The 24,236-nt window shown below is 43.6% G+C and overlaps 1 protein-coding gene across 1 annotated transcript in view; it reads left to right on the top strand.

Moving 5' to 3' along the window:
• Positions 1–1,825: 1,825 nt before the first annotated feature.
• LOC120018057 (glutamate receptor 4-like) overlaps positions 1,826–24,236 on the top strand; it is a 94,929-nt gene continuing 72,518 nt past the window's right edge. The window contains exons 1-2 of the mRNA XM_038961020.1: positions 1,826–1,913; positions 5,045–5,203. Coding sequence (XP_038816948.1) covers positions 1,826–1,913; positions 5,045–5,203 — 247 coding nt within the window. The remainder of the gene's footprint in view (positions 1,914–5,044; positions 5,204–24,236) is intronic.

The raw sequence follows: 24,236 nt of genomic DNA, 5'->3' as shown, positions 1-24,236 counted from the left end.
GGTTACATTAAGCGCTAGGCTACCTGCCCCCCTAGGGGTGTGTGTGTGGATGTGTGTGTGGGTGTGTGTGCGTGACTCAGCCGACTGATGACAGTGGAGACAGGGAGGTGAGTCCTCTCTCTCATGCTGAGAGGGTTGTTGAGGTAGAACAATTGTTCATTGATTTCAACCAATCACTGAGTCTATACTGAGCAGAAAGCCTTTTCTATGCATTCATACCCACCATATATGGTAGGCTATAGCTATACAAAGTTACCGACTGCACACCAGGCATAGATTAATATTCTATGCATTGCAAATGTAAGCCTTAGCATATACATTAGCCTATCAGCATCACAGGCTTAATGACAAGTGTTCTGGTGTAGCCAAATACGTTCTGATGTGCTTGATTGGAATAGAAAGCCACTGCTCTTTTTACCCACTGTGGCCAACACTCTTGGCTCACACATTTGTGTAGACCTCTGGTACAAACATAAACTGAATGAGCTGAATGCCGTGTTAAGTTGTATACTTCAAAACGTTTAAAACAAAAAGAGTAAGTATCCAGTAGCCTAGATAGTCTACAGTCTTCCCTGGTTCCCTGGTTCCATGGACAGCAGCAAGCTAATGCTGTGTGTGAAGTTGACCAATTATTAGACTATTCACTCTGGAACTCTTTAGCTACGCTCTGGGTTGAATGAAGGCCAGCGCCCACACCGATAGGAGGCTATGGTCATTGAGGGACCGGAGACAGATTGTTTCCGTATGTCAGTCTGTCGGTTTACCGGCGGCGCTGACGATTATGAATGAGGAGCGAGACACAGTTGATGCCAGAATAGAAAACACGCGTTTTATTCGATTAACTCTCTCTCTCTCAACTCCCGCTCATTCAGAGACTCCGGACTCCGCTCATTCAGAGACTCCGGACTCCCGCTCCTTCATCTACTTTCGCGACTCTGCGAGACAGGGGGCTTGTTTAGCCGTGCACTCTAATGAGTGTGAGGAGATGGATGGGTCTGTGTCGGGAAAAAACTGCGCAGGGCGGGGGTTAGGGTTAGAGCCCATTGGTGCGTGTAAATAACACGCATTTACAGTGGGAGAGAGAGAGAGAAGGAGAGACAGCGTGCGCTTTGAGGTGGAATCAAATTCCGTACACAACTCACGTAGGGGGTAGCCTATGCGGTAGTCTTTGTGGTTAGGCGTACTTATTAAACTATAGAAACCCAAAAATAGTGTTTAAAAATAATTGCCTCTGTCACCGATGAAGGGACACGAGCCTATAAAAGCACCTGAATCGCCTTCACAATTGCCACAGCCCCGCAGCAGCGCCGTTAATGAAAACTCCGCGACGGATGATCCCTTTTCCGCTCTCTAAACCAGACTAATCCTTATCAAAGGACCTGTTTGATTTAACGCAATGGCTAGTTAAAGAAGACAGGGTTGGAAAGATAGATTGGAGGGGTGGGCGGCGAGAGTGTTTGTGTGTGTGTGTGTGTGTGTGTGTGTGTGTGTGTGTGTGTGTGTGTGTGTGAGAGAGAGAGAGAGTGAGAGTGAGAGTGAGGGCGCGCATGTCCAATCCTTCCATGCAGGCTGTAGACGCTCCTCACCACTGGCGAGTTGTTCTCTCTGTCTTTTCCTTCTCGCGCTCTCTTCCACCCATCTTGCATGTGCTCGGTTTAGTGTTTACCGAGCCGGACAGAGCTCTCTCCAGCAGCAGCGGACACTGCGGGGGAACAAGACCACTATGGATTGCTAAAACTCGGGCTTATTTTTCTCTTTTCCCACCTTCTCTCTCGCCTTGTTTCCTACTCCTACATGTCTCTCCACTGTTTTTAAGGGACGGAAAATGAGGATTATTTACCCGCACTTTCTCGGGGTGTTTTCCGCCCTTTGGGGGCTAGCGACTGGGGCTTTCCCCAGCAGTGTTCAAATAGGTGAGTAGGCTAAAGACCTTTAAAAATAGACACTTCTTATAGCCGGGGTTTTAAGGAGTCTTAAATTGTTTTCATCCCCAATCATGTTTATTTATTAAAGAGGATTTACATTGCCATTATTTCTGATAACCTAAGTAGCTTACAGAGGGAAAACGCTGTCTGTTTGGCTGATGTGACTCAGGTGATTATTCATAATTGTGGTAATTGTTTTCCTCCTGCCGGAGATGGAGGTTAAATGGTTCTCTCTCTCTCTCTCTCTCTCTCTCTCTCTCTCTCTCTCTCTCAATTTCAATTCAATTCAATTCAATTCAAGGGGCTTTATTGGCATGGGAAACATGTGTTCTCTCTCTCTCTCTCTCTCTCTCTCTCTCTCTCTTCCGTTTTGTCTCTGTCTAGCTCTTTCCCTCTTTCGCGTTATTTGTCATTTTTAAACGGGCATCCTGCGCTCATGAATGTTTTAGGGCGCTTTGTTCCTTACAGTGCTGTTCTGAGTTAGATCGCTACTGCATCATGTTCCCGTGCCGTACATAGCAGGATAACCCTGGCTATCCGAGCCCGACCCGTTCAGCTGGGACTAGACCCGGATCAAAGTTTCTATTAAACATGATCCACTGCCCTGAATCAGTTGTATACCCCATCCTATAACAGTCCTACACACATGCACACACACACACACAGACACGCACACAGACACACACACAGTGCTCTGTTCTGGAGGTGTGTGTTAATGTATGCTCTGCATCACTCCTTGTGAGGTGCAGGAGGAGAGGCACTGTAATGAGATTCTGGTTTCTGACTCTTTCTCGTTCCTTTCACTGAGCTGCGGATAAAGTTAATACGCGAATATGGTCTGCTGGATACACACAAACACACACACACAAACACACACCTACACACCCCTCAAACCCTATCCGCCTGTTCACTTGAGCATGTATTTGCATATCGCTTCAATACACAGAAGTTAAGGCAGAGGAAAACCAATTCCCTAGAGAATATAAAAATATGTTACAATGCCTTAGAAATAGACTTCGTACTGTAGTTAATGTACCTCAATTGGGCCGACCAACCAGTGCTCCCGCACAGTGGCTAACCGGGCTATCTGCATTGTGTCCCGCCACCCACCACCCGCCAACCCCTCTTTTACGCTACTGCTACTCTCTGTTCATCATATATGCATAGTCACTTTAACCATATCTACATGAACATACTACCTCAATAAGCCTGACTAACCGGTGTCTGTATGTAGCCTCGCTACTTTTATAGCCTCACTACTGTATATAGCCTGTCTTTTTTCTGTTGTTTTATTTCTTTACTTACCTATTGTTCACATAATACCTTTTTTGCACTATTGGTTAGAGCCTGTAAGTAAGCATTTCACTGTAAGGTCTACACCTGTTGTATTCGGCGCACGTGACAAATAAACTTTGATTTGATTTGAGTTACTGTAGTTACTGCAGTTAATGCTTCTATTGCACAACTTTGTGAATGACATGCCATTTGAGGTGATGTTTGGGATGTTTGTGAATGACATGCCATTTGAGGTGATGTTTGGGATGTTTGTGAATCACATGACATTTGAGGTGATGTTTGTGAATGACATTTGGAGGGGGTTGCTCTGCTGCCTTGCGCTGCCTTCTCCATTCCTCCCTCCTCCCCTGTCATCATTTCCACTCTCTCACCCTCCCCGACATCTGTCACTTTACCCTTCCTCTCCCTCTCTCTCTCACACTCCCCAACACTTTCCCTCTCTTCATCTGTCACTTTACCCTTCCTCTCCCTGTCTCCATCTCTCATCTTAGCCTTCCTCTCCCTCTCTCCACACCTCTCTTCATCTGTTACTTAACCCTTCCTCTCCCTCTCTCTCACCCTCCTCGCCACTTTCCCTCTCTTCATCTGTCATTTTACCCTTCCTCTCCCTCTTTTTATATTATTATAAAAATATTTTATCCCTTTTTCTCCCCAAGTTTGTGATATCCAAATAGCAGCTACAGTCTTGTCCCATCGCTGCAACTCCCGTACGGACTCGGGAGAGAAGAAGGTCGAGAGCCATGCGTCCTCTGAAACACGACCCCGAAAAGCCACATTGCTTCTTGACACACTGCTCACTTAACCCGGAAGCCAGCTGCACCAATGTGTAGGAGGAAATACCGTACACCTGGCGACCAAAGTCAGCATGCATGCGCCCGGCCGCCACAGGGAGTCGCTAGAACGGGGTGGGACAAGGACATCCCAGCCGGCAAAACCCTCCCTAAGCCCGGACGACGCTGGACCAATTGTGTACTGCCTCATGAGTCTCCCGGGCAAGGCCGGCTGCAACACAGCCCGTGATTGAACCCGGATCTGTAGTGACACCTCTGGCAATGCGATGCAGTGCCTTAGACCACTGCGCCATTCGAGAGGCTCTTCATCTGTCATCTTACCCTTACTCTATCGCTTACCCTCCCAGCCACTCTTCCTCTCTCCATCTGTCATTTCACTTTACCCTTCCTCTCCCTCTAACGCTCACCGTCCCCGCCACTCTTCCTCTCTCCATCTGTCACTCTACCCTTCCTCTATCTCTCACCCTTATGCCACTCTTCCTCTCTTCATTTGTCACTTTACCCTTCCTCTCCCTCTATGTCTCACCCTCCCGCCACTCTTCCTCTCTCCATCTGTCACTCTACCCTTCCTCTCCCTCTATCTCTCACCCCCACGCCACTCTTCCTCTCTGCATCTGTCACCTTATCCTTTTTCTCCTTACCCTCAGTCAAACTCTGGTCTTTTTGATGTCTCTCTGTCATCTCTCTCTGTCTCTCTCTCTCTCTGTCTTAAATCTCTCACTTTCTCTCCTCTGTCCTAATCTCTCCTATGTCTCTCTCTCTCCCCCTCTATCCTCCACAGATTTCAGAATCCCCCCCCGTCTCAGCCATTTCTCCCTATCCCCCTATTTTTCACAATCCCCCACGGGTGCACATTTTGGTTTTTGCCCTAGCACTAGAAAGCTTGATGATGAGTTGGCTATTTGAATCAGCTGTGTAGTGCTATGTCAAAAACCAAAATGTGCACCCAGCGGGGGCCCCAGGACCGAGTTTGGGAAACCCTGTGCCAATGAAGCACAGTTCAAAACCAACTGTCTTTCTCCTCATCTATAGGTGGTCTATTTATCAGGAACACAGATCAGGAGTACACAGCATTTCGACTGGCTATCTTCCTGCACAACACCAGCCCCAATGCCACGGAGGCTCCATTCAACCTGGTACCCCATGTCGACAACATCGAGACATCTAACAGCTTCGCCGTCACAAATGCCTGTGAGTACAACCAGATAAGAGTTTGTGTATGTGTGTGTGTGTGTGTGTGTGTGTGTGTGCGTGTGTGTGTGTGTGTGTGTGGGCGTGTGCACTCAAACCTTGCACCACACTCATAGAGCGTCAGCTATCAATCAAGAGTTAGAGGTCTATATGAGGCTGTCATTCACTATAGGAGGATAGGCAAGGGGTTGCCAAGGGGTTGCTGTGTCTGCTTAGCTTGGGAACATGACTGATCTGTGTCTACAATGAGATGAGGGAGGTCTATGTGATGTCATGCAACGTCCAGATCCCTCAGGAAGTACATCCTCACTGGGAACATAATGGAGTCTCCATGGATCTCCTCTTGGTAAATGGAACTGAATGGAACTATTTAGTTCTATTGTTCCATGTGGATTTCCTTGTCTTTCTTATGAGATAATCTCTATCTAAACCTTCTTTAAATCATCCCCAGAGTTGTGTGTCATATTGAGGCCCAATAAAACGTTTTCTACGGTTGAGCCAGGCTAATTTCCATCATGTTGAATTTGGCCCAAGGACTAAAGCTCTGTGGTTAATTTGGCAAATTGAAGCAAGAGTAACAGCGGGAAATGAAAGACAATAGCATTTACTGGCTTGGAATAGATTTTGAAAAAAGCAATGGGAGAAGGAAATGAAGTGTGGTTGTGTGTTTGTGTGTGTTTTGAATAAGGATGCAGCTGTTGACTTATCGAGACCAAATTTGTCAAAGTCATCCTCAACTACCCTCTCTTGCTAGCTGCTACTGCTACTGCTGAGGGCAGCTTTGTTATTTCTATATGAAGGACTGTTGGTGACTTCCCTCTGACTGTAGAAGGCTGTGACTGGGCCAGCCTGATCACTAGAAATATACTTCAATTTTAGACGTTTGAAAAGGTCCTGAGAACGTGGATATATGCCTTCCTCTGCGCTCACAAAACAAAAACCTAAATATTGTCCAGCACTGGGCACAACCTGGTGATGCTCGGAGATGAAGCACGCTGCTTAGACCACCGCGCCGCCACAGTTCACTATGGTCTGTCTGTCTGTCTCGCTCTCTCTCAGATTGTGTGAAAGTTGGATAGTTACAGACTAGTGTTGCACAGTAAACCGAAACGTCGGTACTTTTTCAATACTAGGTCATGAAAAACGTTTCGGTACTAGAATTTTTGTTACCTTCGGGAATTCTTTCAAATGTGTCTTGCGTCATCTACTGATTGAGACAGGATGAAGCCTGTCCATCAGTGCAGCCGGTGTCCCCTTATAGCGCGAGTACACCGTGTCTGCAATGTTGCAACTGTTAATTACTGTACGCAGAACAATGTCCATTACAGGCTACAACACTTTACAATGCAAGAAGGTACCGGTAGCTTCCAGCTTTGTTGGCTAACTTTCCTTGCTAGCTTACATCTGAAGCTAACACCGATTTACTACCCTAGTCCTTTTTTGTTCCAAACAAATTGCTCACCAAACCGTATCGCAAAATATGCTAATTTCAAAGCTGACTGTCACCAAAAACCATACAGACATTACCAAAAACCTTATTCATTAATTTCCCTCCCTCGCCTCAGTCAGGTTTATCATTTTTATTTTTATTGCACAAAACACCAGTATACATACAGGAAGTATACAAACAAACAAACAAACAAAAACAACATGTAAGGCTATAAAGTAACAAAATATGGAAAAAGTAAAGGGGTCTGAATACTTTCCGAATACACTATATATGCTAAAAGGGATAAAACAAATGACAGATTATAAAACAGACCTTAAAAGACACACATGTATGGGCTGTTTTTATAGCTTTCTTATTTGAAGAATGTAGAATGATCTTAATGTACTGCTCAAACTGCTTATAGAAAACAAGGAAGAGTGGTTATTTATTAGTGAATTTACATGTATTTATATTACATTTACCATTAGCACAATTACATTTCAGAGGTTACATTGTTTTTCTTTATTCTTATTGCAGTTTACAGAAACTCAGCAGCACATTCTCCCATAATAAACTAAAATCATCAAGAATATGATCAATTATACATAAAAAAAAATCTTGCCATAATCTCTTTACATGTAGACAATGTCAAAATAAATGCTAAACTGTTTCTGGATGCTCAACACAAAAAAAGTACAATTAATATGAATGTATTTTTTGAGTTTCTTCAGGTAATGATTCACAGGTTAATACTTCTGGAAAACTCTGAAAGAGACCTTTGACCTTGTTAACAAGCAGATATTTGTGTGGTAATAACCAAACCTTTTTCCAACCAATATTATTGACACGTGTATCCCAGTAAGTTGTGACATAAGGAATAGATACAACATCCTTTAAAAACAAAGCAGGTACAGACCTATTGTTGTTCTGAAGGAGCAAGAAGAAACACATTTTTACTCCTGAAGAGTCAACTGGACTAAACAAGGGTATCTCAAGAAGGTGTGGTCTGGTTACACCTCTAAACAGCATGAGAGTTCCAGATGGAAAAACATCAAATACTATGGCCAACTCTCTTGGTGTAACGGGGATATTGTAAAGATGTCACGGCCGTTGGAAAAAGAGGACCAAGGTGCAGCGTTGTGAGCGGACATTTTCTCTTTATTGATAAAAATGACGCCGAACAAAACAACAAACACTACAAAAACAAACCGTGAAGCTACAGGCTATGTGCCCTAAACAAAAGTCAACTTCCCACAAAGACAGGTAGAAAAAAGGGATACCTAAGTATGGTTCTCAGAGACAACGATAGACAGCTGCCTCTGATTGAGAACCACACCCGGCCAAACACAAAGAAATAGAACACATAGAAATAAAGAAACTAGAATGCCCACCCTCGTCACACCCTGGCCTAACCAAAATAGAGAATAATAACCTCTCTATGGCAAGGGCGTGACAAAAGAGATCAAAATTCCTTGAGTAACGACACTTATGCATTAAACAGTTTACTCACCAGTAGGATGTGATTATCAAACCTGTTCTTAAAAAAACAAATTGTTGTTCCTATGCAAAATATCCTATTTGTTCCAAATGAAATACCTATATATATTAATGACCATGCTACGAACACTTGTCTATGAAAAGCCAGTAATTTGGTAAGAATCTTATCAATGTTATAGTTACAAAGCAATATCAAATCAAAACGACCAAAACAGAAGAAGATATAATGCAGGATAAAATTATTTTTAGCACAATTTATCATAAAAAATATTATTCAAAGTAGGGAAATCCCCAAAATGTACTCTCCAAAAAAGGAAACTTTACTCTCCAAATATTTGTAATATCAAACCTTTCTATAAACTGCCTCAAACCTGTATTCAAATAAGTTCTCTGTCCCAGAGGCCATCTATCAATACAATTATTCAGAGCAATATTAAAATCCCCGACACGTAAAGCATTCGGGAACTTGGTTAGCCAATGGAAAACATGCGTTTCCAAAGATTCAAGTAAGTGATCATTTTCAAGTTTGGAATTGAACCCATAAATGTTGGTAGTAATAATGAGGATGTTGTTGTAGTTGATAACAGGACAAGGAAAGTGACCAGAAGGGTCACAATCTGAGTGCAAAATACTTCCACTGAACTGATTCTATAGAGTGATGACTCCAACGGAACGATCAGAACCATGAGAGAGCCATGAGTCATTTCCGCACTGTGATCTCCAGAAGTTGACATCAGTAGAAATAGAATGAGATTCTTAAAAAAACAAAAACATGAATCGGTTAAAAGCTGTTGGCAAATATAATAAGGCTTGGTGCTCCACATTCTATCTAGCATTGAGTCAGTCACGTCTCTCCTGTCTCTCTCCCGGTGTGTGTGAATGACGTCATTAGGTCTTAAAGAGGTCTTATAAAAGATGAGATTGCTTCTTCTATGCAAATGTCCCAAATGGAAATGAAATAGATTTGTCAGCTGTAGTCCCATGAAATCAGCCCAAAACTACAACTCAATGCATTCACCTGTACTGTGAATGGACCTAGGCTGCATCTTGATTTACCCAGTTTATCAACAGAGATTTATCATTCAAATAAATGATTACCATTATGTTGTTTTGTAGTTAGATTGGTAAAAACTGTTTGAAAAATTGGTTAAAAAGAAGAAATGTGGCTGTCTCTGAAATATTGACATCAGACATGTCAAACGCAATGAAACTGAAGTCAAAAGATCAGTATAGTTTGATATCGTTTTTCTATCGTGATGGTTTCGAGTAGCGTGATACTAAACCTGGTATCGGTATTGAAGTGAAAATGATGGTATAGTGACAACAATATTACAGACCGGCTGTCATACTGTGTGTTGTCCTGGGCTGGGCATTGGCTTGGCTGTGGTGTGTGTGTGTGTGTGTGTGGGAGGTTAAAACAGTTGTCCTGCTGCAGATGAAGTGTGTCAGTAGTAACCTGGGCTCTGGGCCTGTTCTTAGTCTTAATGTTCCACTCTGATGAACATGTGTGTGTGTGTGTGTATCAAGTGAGCGTGAGAGTAGTGAGAGTGAGAGTGAGCGTGTGTGTAGCGGAGAAGCGGTGGATTAGTGTCTTATTGTCTGTGATTGTTAGAGCTGGAGAAAGGACTCTGCTGGAGATCCACTGTCTTCTTCCATTACCATCCTCTCTCTCTCTGTCTGGGGGAGATGTTAGGCGGAAGATGTCTAGAGTTTAAGTTAATAAGATTTACTGCCAGTCCACTTTAGATAGGGAGGAGACATTGGTCGATGGCAGAAAAGATGACAGGGTCTCTCTCCAGTCACAGTAACAGGGTCTCTCTCCAGTCACAGTAACAGGGTCTCTCTCCAGTCACAGTAACAGGGTTTCTCTCCAGTCACAGTAACAGGGTCTCTCTCCAGTCACAGTAACAGGGTCTCTCTCCAGTCACAGTAACAGGGTCTCTCTCCAGTCACAGTAACAGGGTCTCTCTCCAGTAACAGTAACATGGTTTCTCTCCAGTCACAATAACAGGGTCTCTCTCCAGCCACAGTAACAGGGTCTCTCTCCAGTCACAGTAACAGGGTCTCTCTCCAGTCACAGTAACAGGGTCTCTCTCCAGTCACAGTAACAGGGTCTCTCTCCATTCACAGTAACAGGGTTTCTCTCCAGTCACAGTAACAGGGTCTCTCTCCAGTCACAGTAACAGGGTCTCTCTCCATTCATAGTAACAGGGTTTCTCTCCAGTCACAGTAACAGGGTTTCTCTCCAGTCACAGTAACAGGGTCTCTCTCCAGTCACAGTAACAGGGTCTCTCTCCAGTCACAGTAACAGGGTCTCTCTCCAGTCACAGTAACAGGGTCTCTCTCCATTCACAGTAACAGGGTTTCTCTCCAGTCACAGTAACAGGGTCTCTCTCCAGTCACAGTAACAGGGTCTCTCTCCAGTCACAGTAACAGGGTTTCTCTCCAGTCACAGTAACAGGGTTTCTCTCCAGTCACAGTAACAGGGTCTCTCTCCAGTCACAGTAACAGGGTTTCTCTCCAGTCACAGTAACAGGGTCTCTCTCCAGTCACAGTAACAGGGTCTCTCTCCAGTCACAGTAACAGGGTTTCTCTCCAGTCACAGTAACAGGGTCTCTCTCCAGTCACAGTAACAGGGTCTCTCTCCAGTCACAGTAACAGGGTTTCTCTCCAGTCACAGTAACAGGGTTTCTCTCCAGTCACAGTAACAGGGTCTCTCTCCAGTCACAGTAACAGGGTCTCTCTCCAGTAACAGTAACAGGGTCTCTCTCCAGTCACAGTAACAGGGACTCTCCAGTCACAGTAACAGGGTCTCTCTCCAGTCACAGTAACAGGGTCTCTCTCCAGTCACAGTAACAGGGTCTCTCTCCAGTCACAGTAACAGGGTTTCTCTCCAGTCACAGTAAAAGGGTCTCTCTCCAGTCACAGTAACAGGGTCTCTCTCCAGTCACAGTAACAGGGTCTCTCTCCAGTCACAGTAACAGGGTCTCTCTCCAGTCACAGTAACAGGGTTTCTCTCCAGACACAGTAACAGGGTCTCTCTCCAGTCACAGTAACAGGGTCTCTCTCCAGTCACAGTAACAGGGTCTCTCTCCAGTCACAGTAACAGGGTCTCTCTCCAGTCACAGTAACAGGGTCTCTCTCCAGTCACAGTAACAGGGTCTCTCTCCAGTCACAGTAACAGGGTTTCTCTCCAGTCACAGTAACAGGGTCTCTCTCCAGTCACAGTAACAGGGTTTCTCTCCAGTAACAGTAACAGGGTCTCTCTCCAGTCACAGTAACAGGGTCTCTCTCCAGTCACAGTAACAGGGTTTCTCTCCAGTCACAGTAACAGGGTCTCTCTCCAGTCACAGTAACAGGGTTTCTCTCCAGTCACAGTAACAGGGTTTCTCTCCAGTCACAGTAACAGGGTCTCTCTCCAGTCACAGTAACAGGGTCTCTCTCCAGTCACAGTAACAGGGTCTCTCTCCAGTCACAGTAACAGGGTCTCTCTCCAGTCACAGTAACAGGGTCTCTCTCCAGTCACAGTAACATGGTCTCTCTCCATTCACAGTAACAGGGTCTCTCTCCAGTCACAGTAACAGGGTCTCTCTCCAGTCAGAGTAACAGGGTCTCTCTCCAGTCACAGTAACAGGGTTTCTCTCCAGTCACAGTAACAGGGTCTCTCTCCAGTCACAGTAACAGGGTCTCTCTCCAGTCACAGTAACAGGGTCTCTCTCCAGCCACAGTAACAGGGTCTCTCTCCAGTCACAGTAACAGGGTCTCTCTCCAGCCACAGTAACAGGGTCTCTCTCCAGTCACAGTAACAGGGTCTCTCTCCATTCACAGTAACAGGGTTTCTCTCCAGTCACAGTAACAGGGTTTCTCTCCAGTCACAGTAACAGGGTCTCTCTCCAGTCACAGTAACAGGGTCTCTCTCCAGTCACAGTAACAGGGTCTCTCTCCAGTCACAGTAACAGGGTTTCTCTCCAGTCACAGTAACAGGGTCTCTCTCCAGTCACAGTAACAGGGTCTCTCTCCAGTCACAGTAACAGGGTCTCTCTCCAGTCACAGTAACAGGGTCTCTCTCCAGTCACAGTAACAGGGTCTCTCTCCAGTCACAGTAACAGGGTCTTTCTCCAGTCACAGTAACAGGGTCTCTCTCCAGTCACAGTAACAGGGTCTCTCTCCAGTCACAGTAACAGGGTCTCTCTCCAGTCACAGTAACAGGGTCTCTCTCCAGTCACAGTAACAGGGTTTCTCTCCAGTCACAGTAACAGGGTCTCTCTCCAGTAACAGTAACAGGGTCTCTCTCCAGCCACAGTAACAGGGTTTCTCTCCAGTCACAGTAACAGGGTCTCTCTCCAGTCACAGTAACAGGGTCTCTCTCCAGTAACAGTAACAGGGTCTCTCTCCAGTCACAGTAACAGGGTCTCTCTCCAGTCACAGTAACAGGGTCTCTCTCCAGTCACAGTAACAGGGTTTCTCTCCAGTCACAGTAACAGGGTCTCTCTCCAGTCACAGTAACAGGGTCTCTCTCCAGTCACAGTAACAGGGTCTCTCTCCAGTCACAGTAACAGGGTTTCTCTCCAGTCACAGTAACAGGGTCTCTCTCCAGTCACAGTAAAAGGGTCTCTCTCCAGTCACAGTAACAGGGTCTCTCTCCAGTCACAGTAACAGGGTCTCTCTCCAGTAACAGTAACAGGGTCTCTCTCCAGCCACAGTAACAGGGTTTCTCTCCAGTCACAGTAACAGGGTCTCTCTCCAGTCACAGTAACAGGGTCTCTCTCCAGTAACAGTAACAGGGTCTCTCTCCAGTCACAGTAACAGGGTTTCTCTCCAGTCACAGTAACAGGGTCTCTCTCCAGTCACAGTAACAGGGTCTCTCTCCAGTCACAGTAACAGGGTCTCTCTCCAGTCACAGTAACAGGGTCTCTCTCCAGTCACAGTAACAGGGTCTCTCTCCAGTCACAGTAACAGGGTCTCTCTCCAGTAACAGTAACAGGGTCTCTCTCCAGTCACAGTAACAGGGTTTCTCTCCAGTCACAGTAACAGGGTCTCTCTCCAGTCACAGTAACAGGGTCTCTCTCCAGTCACAGTAACAGGGTTTCTCTCCAGTCACAGTAACAGGGTCTCTCTCCAGTCACAGTAACAGGGTCTCTCTCCAGTCACAGTAACAGGGTCTCTCTCCAGTCACAGTAACAGGGTTTCTCTCCAGTAACAGTAACAGGGTCTCTCTCCAGTCACAGTAACAGGGTTTCTCTCCAGTCACAGTAACAGGGTCTCTCTCCAGTCACAGTAAAAGGGTCTCTCTCCAGTCACAGTAACAGGGTCTCTCTCCAGTCACAGTAACAGGGTCTCTCTCCAGTCACAGTAACAGGGTCTCTCTCCAGTAACAGTAACAGGGTCTCTCTCCAGCCACAGTAACAGGGTTTCTCTCCAGTCACAGTAACAGGGTCTCTCTCCAGTCACAGTAACAGGGTCTCTCTCCAGTAACAGTAACAGGGTCTCTCTCCAGTCACAGTAACAGGGTCTCTCTCCAGTCACAGTAACAGGGTCTCTCTCCAGTCACAGTAACAGGGTTTCTCTCCAGTCACAGTAACAGGGTCTCTCTCCAGTCACAGTAACAGGGTCTCTCTCCAGTCACAGTAACAGGGTCTCTCTCCAGTCACAGTAACAGGGTCGCTCTCCAGTCACAGTAACAGGGTCGCTCTCCAGTCACAGTAACAGGGTCTCTCTCCAGTCACAGTAACAGGGTCTCTCTCCAGTAACAGTAACAGGGTCTCTCTCCAGCCACAGTAACAGGGTTTCTCTCCAGCCACAGTAACAGGGTTTCTCTCCAGTCACAGTAACAGGGTCTCTCTCCAGTAACAGTAACAGGGTCTCTCTCCAGTAACAGTAACAGGGTCTCTCTCCAGTCACAGTAACAGGGTTTCTCTCCAGTCACAGTAACAGGGTCTCTCTCCAGTCACAGTAACAGGGTCTCTCTCCAGTCACAGTAACAGGGTCTCTCTCCAGTCACAGTAACAGGGTTTCTCTCCAGTCACAGTAACAGGGTTTCTCTCCAGTCACAGTAACAGGGTCTCTCTCCAGTCACAGTAACAGGGTCTCTCTCCAGTCACAGTAACAGGGTCTCTCTCCAGTCACAGTAACAGGGTCTCTCTCCAGTCACAGTAACAGGGTCTCTCTCCAGTCACAGTAACAGGGTCTCTCTCCAGTCACAGTAACAGGGTCTCTCTCCAGTCACAGTAACAGGGTCTCTCTCCAGTAACAGTAACAGGGTCTCTCTCCAGCCACAGTAACAGGGTCTCTCTCCAGTCACAGTAACAGGGTCTCTCTCCAGTCACAGTAACAGGGTCTCTCTCCAGTCGTTCCCTCTGTGCGCCTCATGTCTCATGTTGATGTATGGTATACGCACGCATACACACAGACACATATATGCACGCTTACACACATACACACACAAGCCTACCAGACGAGCTAAATCACTTCTATGCTCGCTTCGAGGCAAGCAACACTGAGGCATGCATGAGAGCATCAGCTGTTCCGGACGACTGTGTGATCACGCTCTCCGTAGCCGACGTGAGTAAGACCTTTAAACAGGTCAACATACACAAGGCTGCGGGGCCAGACGGATTACCAGGACGTGTGCCCTGGGCATGTGCTGACCAACTGGCAGGTGTCTTCACTGACATTTTCAACATGTCCCTCATTGAGTCTGTAATACCAACATGCTTCAAGCAGACCACCATAGTCCCTGTAACCAAGAACACAAAGGCAACCTGTCTAAATGACTACCGACCCGTAGCACTCACGTCCGTAGCCATGAAGTGCTTTGAAAGGCTGGTAATGGCTCACATCAACGCCATTATCCCAGAAACCCTAGACCCACTCCAATATGCATACCGCCCAAACAGATCCACAGATGATGCAATCTCCATTGCATTCCACACTGCCCTTTCCCACCTGGACAAAAGAAACACCTACGTGAGAATGCTGTTCATTGACTACAGCTCAGCGTTCAACACCATAGTACCCTCAAAGCTCATCACCAAGCTAAGGAACCTGGGACTAAACACCTCCCTCTGCAACTGGATCCTGGACTTCCTGACAGGCCGCCCCCAGGTGGTAAGGGTAGGTAGCAACACATCTGCCACGCTGATCCTCAACACTGGAGCTCCCCAGTGGTGCGTGCTCAGTCCCCTCCTGTACTCCCTGTTTACCCACGACTGCATGGCCAGGCACGACTCCAACACCATCATTAAGTTTGCTGACGACACAACGGTGGTAGGCCTGATCACCGACAACAACGAGACAGCCTATAGGGAGGAGGTCAAAAACTTGGCCGGGTGGTGTCAGAATAACAACCTATCCCTCAACGTAACCAAGACTAAGGAGATGACTGTGGACTACAGGAAAAGGAGCACCGAGCACGTCCCCATTCTCATCGACGGGGCTGTAGTGGAGCAGGTTGAGAGCTTCAAATTCCTTGGTGTCCACATCAACAAACTAGATTGGTCCAAACACACCAAGACAGTCGTGAAGAGGGCACGACAAAGCCTATTCCCCCTCAGGAAACTAAAAAGATTTGGCATGGGTCCTGAGATCCTCAAAAGGTTCTACAGCTGCAACATCGAGAGCATCCTGACCGGTTGCATCACTGCCTGGTACGGCAATTGCTCGGCCTCCGACCGCAAGGCACTACAGAGGGTAGTGCGTACGGCCCAGTACATCACTGGGGCAAAGCTGCCTGCCATCCGGGACCTCTACAACAGGCGGTGTCAGAGGAAGGCCCTAAACATTGTCAAAGACCCCAGCCACCCCAGTCATAGACTGTTCTCTCTACTAAAAGGCTAAAAGGCTTCTCAACAGTTTTTACTCCCTAGCCATGTGCCCCCCAACCCCTCGTTTACGCTGCTGCTACTCTCTGTTTACCTTATATGAATAGTCACTTTAACTATACATTCATGTACATACTACCTAAATTGTCCCGACCAACCAGTGCTCCCGCACATTGGCTAACCTGGCTATCTGCATTGTGTCCCACCACTCACTAACCCCTCTTTTTACACTTCTGCTACTCTCTGTTCATCATATATGCATAGTCACTTTAACGATACCTACATGTACATAATACCTCAAAAAGCCTGACTAACAGGTGTCTGTATATAGCCTTGCTACTTTTATAGCCTCGCTACTGTATATAGCCTACTTTTTTTTCAAATGTCTTTCTACTGTTTTTTTGTTTCTTTACTTACCTACACACATACCTTTTTTTTTCTTTCGCACCATTGGTTAGAGCCTGTAAGCAAGCATTTCACTACACCTGTTGTATTCGGCGCACGTGACAAATAAACTTTGATTTGATTTGACATGCACACATACACACACACACACAGACACACACACACACACATGCACACACACACATATACACACACAGGTTTGTTTTACTATCCTTGTGGGGACAAATCCTAAACCTAACCTTAACTCCTAACCCTAAGCCTAACCCCTAACTAATGAGGACTTCTGGTCCCCACAAGGATAGTAAAATCAAACACACACACATTTTCAGTGCTCATCAGGGGAGGAATGTTTGGCAAATGAAGTGCTGCTCTGTGAATGTATCCGTCTGCTCCAACAGTTTTCCCTCTTTTTCCTGAGGCGGGGAATAACAAGCGGAACAATTTCATCTCTCTTTCTCTCTCTCGCTCTTTCTCTCTCTCTCTTTATCTCTCTCTCTTTCTTTACCTCTCTCTCTTTATAATCTCTCTCTCTTCATCTCTCTCTCTCTCTTTCCGTCTTTCTCTCTCTCTCTCACTTTCCCTCTCTCTCCGCGTATTTTACCTTCTTTCTCCTCTAAACAGGTGTGGTAAATCAATTTCTAAATGAATCTCCTGCTCTTGTGAGATGTTGCGAATGAAAATGATAATCTTCTGGCCTTGAGTAGTCTGAAAAGACCATTAACTAGATCAGTCAGAGACCTGAAAAGACCATTAACTAGATCAGTCAGAGACCTGAAAAGACCATTAACTAGATCTCTCAGTGACCTGAAAAGACCATTAACTAGATCTCTCAGAGACCTGAAAAGACCATTAATGCAAACGTTGTGTTAGATTTTTTTAAATAACTTTACCATAACATACAGCTTGCGTTATTGTGAGACAGCACTCACCAACACGGCGGAGAATAGGAGTCAATATTTTACACAGAAATACGAAATAACATCATACATTTTTTCTTACTTTTGCTGAGCTTCCATCAGAATGTTGTACAAGGATTCCTTGGTCCAGAATAAATCGTTGTTTGGTTTTAGAATGTCCATTTCTTCTGTCGAATCCGCGCCACAATGCTAGCCAAGGTTACTAACATTCCCATCCTCTCTTGGCGCAAAGAACGGAAAACTCCAAAAGTCCCAATAAACGTTGAATAAACTGATAAAACTCGGTTGAAAAAACCTACTTTATGATGTTATTATCAAATGTATCAAATAAAATCAGAGCCAGAGATATTCGCCGTGTATACCGATCGCTTTTCAGAAGACAATGTGGAGCTCCTTCGCGCGCCTTGGAAAACTGACAAAATGGCTGACCTGTCACTCCAAAAGCTCTTGTTCGACCTCAGGTCAAGCTAGACACCACATTCCACCTTCCACTGCCTGTTGACATCTAGTGGAAGGCGTATGAAGTGCATGCATATCGATAAATATAAGGCAATTGAATAGGCAGGCCCTGAAACAGAGCCTCGTTTTCAGATTTTTCACTTCCTGTATGGAAGTTTGCTGCAAAATGAGTTCTGTTTTACTCACAGATATAATTCAAACAGTTTTAGAAACTTGAGAGTGTTTTCTATCCAATAGTAATAATAATATGCATATTGTATGATCTAGAATAGAGTACGAGGCCGTTTAAATTGGGCACAATTTTTCCCAAAGTGAAAACAGCGCCCCCCTATTGACAAGAAGTTAACTAGATCTCTCAGAGACCTGAAAAGACCACTAACTACATCTCTCAGAGACCTGAAAAGACCATTAACTAGATCACTCAGAGACCTGAAAAGACCATTAACTAGATCACTCAGAGACCTGAAAAGACCACTAACTACATCTCTCAGAGACCTGAAAAGACCATTAACCTGTCTGGCTCTGGCGTTCCGCTAGCGGAACTCCTCCCACATTCCACTGAAAAGGCAGAGCGCGAAATTCAAAAGATATTTTTTAGAAATATTTAACTTTCACACATTAACAAGTCCAATACAGCAAATGACAGATACACATCTTGTGAATCCAGTCAACATGTCCGATTTTTAAAATGTTTTACAGCGAAAACACCACATATATTTATGTTAGCTCACCACCAAATACAAAGAAGGACAGACATTTTTCACAGCACAGGTAGCATGCACAAAGCCAACCTAACTAACCAAGAACCAACCAAACTATCCAAGAAACAACTTCATCAGATGACAGTCTTATAACATGTTATACAATAAATCTGTTTTGTTCGAAAAATGTGCATATTTGAGGTATAAATCAGTTTTACATTGCAGCTACCATCACAGCTACCGTCAGAAATAGCACCGAAGCAGCCAGAGTAATTACAGACACCAACGTCAAATACCTAAATACTCATCATAAAACATTTCTGAAAAATCGATGGTGTACAGCAAATTAAAGACATCATAATGTTGTTATTTTAAACCGAGTTATATCAGTTTATATCAGTATATTGCGATTTTCGGGTATTTATTTGTGCTGCGTTCTAGGGAGTTGGGCACGTCTGGGCCACATGGCTAATGTTTACTGCTAATTCCAAAGTTGAAGGCGACAATCTACAACCGAGCAACGATTCTTTTGGACAAAGGACAACTTGCCCAAGATTCTGATGGGAGCTCATCAAAAAGTAAGAACTATTTATGATGTTAATTCGTTGTTCTGTTGAAAAATGTAAAACTCATATTCCGCCATTAATTTCGGTACGGTCTCGCTTTAACGCACGCTGTATGTCGTAGTAACGTTAATTTTAAAAATCTAACACAGCGATTGCATTAAGAACTAATGTATCTTTCATTTGCTGTCCAACCTGTATTTTTTAGTCAAGTTTATGATTAGTTAGTGATTAGATTAGGTGCCTCTCCCAAGATTTCTCCCGACATATTGTTGGCAGCTTGGCTACTATTCTCATTGTATAACCACGATTTGTGCCGCTAAATATGCACATTTTCGAACAAACTCTATATGTATTGTGTAATATGATGTTATAGGACTGTCATCTGAAGAAGTTTGAGAAGGTTAGTGAAAAAATTAATATCTTTTGCTGGTTTATTCGTTATCGCTATTGTTGGCTTGAATCAATGCTGTTGTGTGGTTGGCTATTGTAGTAAGCTAATATAATGCTATATTGTGTTTTCGCTGTAAAACACTTAAAAAATCTGAAATATTGGCTGGATTCACAAGATCTTTGTCTTTCATTTGCTGTACGCTGTGTATTTTTCATAAATGTTTTATGATGAGTATTTAGGTAATTCACGTTGGTCTCTGTAGTTATTCTAGTTGCTTTGGTGAGAGTTGTGATGGTGGCTGCAATGGTAAACTATGATTTATACCTGAAATATGCACATTTTTCTAACAAAACATATGCTATACAATAAATATGTTATCAGACTGTCATCTGATGAAGTTGTTTCTTGGTTAGTGGCTATTTATATCTTTATTTGGTCGAAATTGTGATAGCTACCTATGCAGTAAGAAAATGGTGGGGGAAAAAGTTGTGTCTTTTGCTATCGTGGTTAGCTAATAGATTTACATATTGTGTCTTCCCTGTAAAACATTTTAAAAATCAGAAATGATAGCTGGATTCACAAGATGTGTATCTTTCATCTGGTGTCTTGGACTTGTGATTTAATGATATTTAGATGCTAGTATTTACTTGTGACGCTATGCTAGGCTATGCTAGTCAGCTTTTTTACTGATGGGGGTGCTCCCAGATCCGGGATTGTGTGCAAGTAGAAGTTAAAGACAAACATCTTGTGAATCCAGCCAATATTTCCGATTTTTTAAGTGTTTTACAGCGAAAACACAATATAGCATTATATTAGCTTACTACAATAGCCTACCACACTACCGCATTCATTCATCAAGGCACGTTAGCGATAGCAATAGGCACGTTAGCGATAGGGAATAAACCAGCAAAAGATATTAATTTTCACTAACCTTCATAAACCTTCATCAGATGACAGTCCTATAACATCAGGTTATACATACACTTATGTTTTGTTCGAAAATGTGCATATTTAGAGCTGAAATCAGTGGTTATACATTGTGCTAACGTAGCATCTTTTTCCCAGAATGTGCGGATATTTTTATGACACTCCAACTATTCTGACCAAATAACTATTCATAAACGTTACTAGAAAATACATGTTGTATAGGAAATGATAGATACACTAGCTCTTAATGCAATCGCCGTGTTAGAATTCTAAAAATAACTTCATTACGACATCCAGCTTAGGTATAGCGAGAGAGTGCCCAAACTCTGGGCGCAAACGACTATTTCACATGTTTGACAGATATATGAAATAGCATCATAAAATGGGTCCTACTTTTGATGATCTTTCATCAGAATGTTGTACAAGGGGTCCTTTGTCGGGAACAATCGTTGTTTGGATTTAGAATGTCCTCTTCTCCAGTCAATTAGCATGGAAAGCTAGCAAAGTGGCGCTAAGCTCTCCTTCCTGAACAAAGGCACACAACGCAACACGCCTAACGTCCCGAATAAATTTCAATAATCTAATAAAACTATATTGAAAAAACATACTTTACGATGATATTGTCACATGTATCAAATAAAATCAAAGCCGGAGATATTAGTCGTCCATAACGACAGCTTATCAGAAGGCAAATCCAGGTCCCTTCTCGCGCTCTCCAGAAAACAGGAAACTGGTGACACGTCATGCCAAGAGCTATTATTCGACCCCAGATCAAGTTACACACTCAATTTCTTCTCTCACTGCTTGTCGACATCTAGTGGAAGACGTATGAAGTGCATGTATTCTAATAAATATCAAGGACATTAATAGGCAGGCCCTAGAACAGTGCATCGATTTCAGATTTTCCACTTCCTGTCAGGAAGTTTGCTGCAAAAGGAGTTCTGTTTTACTCACAGATATAATTCAAACGGTTTTAGAAACTAGAGAGTGTTTTCTATCCAATAGTAATAATAATATGCATATTGTACGAGTAAGAATTCAGTACGAGGCCGTTTAAATTGGGCACGATTTTCCCCCAAAGTGAAAACAGCGCCCTCTGTCCTCAACAGGTTATTAACTAGATCACTCTTTCATCCAGGAACAACAGATCTCAGGGTCACATGTTTTCATATTCACTCTTTATTCAGTGTGTGTGTGTGTGTGTGTGTGTGTGTGTGTGTGTGTGTGTGTGTGTGTGTGTGTGTGTGTGTGTGTGTGTGTGTGTGTGTGTGTGTGTGTGTGTGTGTGTGTGTGTGTGCGTCTATCAGTCAGTAAAAGCATTCTTCATTTGGCTCCAGTAGATGTATTCACTGGATTATAGAGAATAATAATGTATTAGCATGATGAAGAGCTGCACTGAGCTACTTACTTTGTGTGTGTGTGTGTGTGATGACATCACGATTATGAGCTCCCATAGGCCGGTGCACAATTGGCCCGATGTCGTACAGGTTAGGGTAGGCCGTCATTGTAAATAAGAGTTTGTTATTAACTGACTAGCCTCGTTAAATAAAGGTTAAATACAATTAAATAAAAATGATGGCGACAACAATGACAAGGATATATTGACAGTGATGATGATATGATGGTGACAACGAAGAGGATGATGATGATAGTGGCTCATAGGTCTGGAGACAGTTTGTTTATACTTGCTGTTTATGCTTTTAATTAATTAAATTAACAGATGTTACATTTCACTCACATACAGTAGAACTTTTGTGAAGGCATGGATGGCAGGATTGTTTTGATTATGTAATCATGGAGAATATATCTCTGTCTTGCCCCATCCATACAGGGAAACCAAATCAAATCAAATTTTATTTTCACATGCGCCAAATAAAACAGGTCTAGACTTTACCATGAAATGCTTACTTATGAGCCCTTTCCCAACAATGCAGAATTAAAAATACAAATAAAAAAGGAAATAGTAGCAATAACAATAATGAGACTATATACAAGGAGAACAGGTACCGAGTCTATATGAGGGGTACGATGTAGTAATGAGACAATTTACAAGGAGAATCTGTTCCGAGTCAATGTGCAGTGGTACGAGGTAGTACTGAGACTATATACAAGGAGAACCGGTACAGTCAATGTGAGTCAATGTGCAAGGGTACAAGGTACAGTAGTGGAGGTAATTGAGGTAATATGTACATGTAAAAGTAACTAGGCAATCAGGATACATGCTAAACAGAGTAGCAGCAGCATATGTGAAGAGTTTGAAAGAGTGTGAAAGTGTGTCTGTGTGTGTGTCTATATCTATGTGTGTTAGACCGTATCGTACATTGTCAACCATGAAGGTCGCCGCTCCCCCCCCTCCCCAGATAGCATATGAACAGGTCACAAGCCATGCCTAAAAACTTTTAGAATTACAGGAAATTAGCTGTAAAACTGATAAATGTACTCTCAGCCTCATGGCGAAATGTGTAGAATGGAAGGAAATTAGCTTTCAAATTGCAAAATTCTCTCATCTTCATTGCAAGATGTGCAGAATAGCATAAGATTAGTTATAAAATGGCAAATTTTTCTCTCTTCCCCATGGCAATATGTGTAGAATTGCCAGGGGGGTACTAAGCTAACATATGGAATTGTTTTAAGATGGTCATACCATTTAGCTATGTGATTTTAAATTTAGGACCCCTTTAGGTATAAAAAAAAATACTACTCCAGCCCATAGAAACACATTGATTAACTTCTAGTTCCTCCCAAACCCGGATCCGGGAGCACCCCCACCAGTAAAAAAGCTGACTAGCATAGCCTAGCATAGCGTCACAAGTAAATACTAGCATCTAAATATCATTAAATCACAAGTCCAAGACACCAGATGAAAGATACACTTCTTGTGAATCTAGCCACCATTTCTGATTTTTAAAATGTTTTACAGGGAAGACACAATATGTAAATCTATTAGCTAACCACGTTAGCAAAAGACACAATTTTTCTTACTCCACCATTTTTTCACTCCATCAGTAGCTATCACCAATTCGACCAAATAAAGATATAAATAGCCACTAACCAAGAAAAAACTTCATCAGATGACAGTCTGATAACATATTTATTGTATAGCATATGTTTTGTTAGAAAAATGTGCATATTTCAGGTATAAATCATAGTTTACCATTGCAGCCACCATCACAACTCGACTAGAATAACTGTCACGTTCCTGACCTGTTTTATGTTATTTTTGTATGTGTTTAGTTGGTCAGGGCGTGAGTTGGGGTGGGCATTCTATGTTTTGTGTTTCTATGTTTAGGTGGTTGGTAATTAGCCTTATATGGTTCTCAATCAGAGACAGGTGTTTGACTTTTCCTCTGATTGAGAATCATATATAGGTTGGCTGTTCACACTGTTTGTTTGTGGGTGATTGTCTTCCGTGTCTGTGTCTATGCACCACACGGGACTGTTTCGGTTTGTTCGTTCGTTTGTTGTAGTCTGTACCTGTTCGTGCGTTCTTCGTGTTACATGTAAGTTCTCATAGTTCAGGTCTGTCTACGTTTTCGTTTTGTTATTTTGTAATCATTTCAAGTGTTCTTCATGTTTCGTCTTCGTCTGTAATTAAATCATTATGTATTCACAACCCGCTGCATTTTGGTCCTCCGATCCTTCTCTCCTCTCCTCGTCCGAGGAGGAGGAAGAACTAGACACCCGTTACAATAACTACAGAGAGCAACGTGTATTACCTAATTACTCATCATAAAACATTTCTTAAAAATACACAGCGTACAGCAATTGAAAGACACAGATCTTGTGAATCCAGACAATATTTCAGATTTTCTAAGTGTTTTACAGCGAAAACACAATATATCGTTATATTAGCATACCACATGTGCAAACATTACCCCAGCATTGATTCAAGGCAAAAAGAGCGATAACGTTATCACCACC

The sequence above is a fragment of the Salvelinus namaycush genome, chromosome 23 (assembly GCF_016432855.1).
Source record: "Salvelinus namaycush isolate Seneca chromosome 23, SaNama_1.0, whole genome shotgun sequence".
NCBI classification, from domain to species: domain Eukaryota; kingdom Metazoa; phylum Chordata; class Actinopteri; order Salmoniformes; family Salmonidae; genus Salvelinus; species Salvelinus namaycush.
The sequence above is the reverse complement of the archived record's forward strand: the minus strand, read 5'-3'. Positions and strand labels throughout refer to the sequence as shown.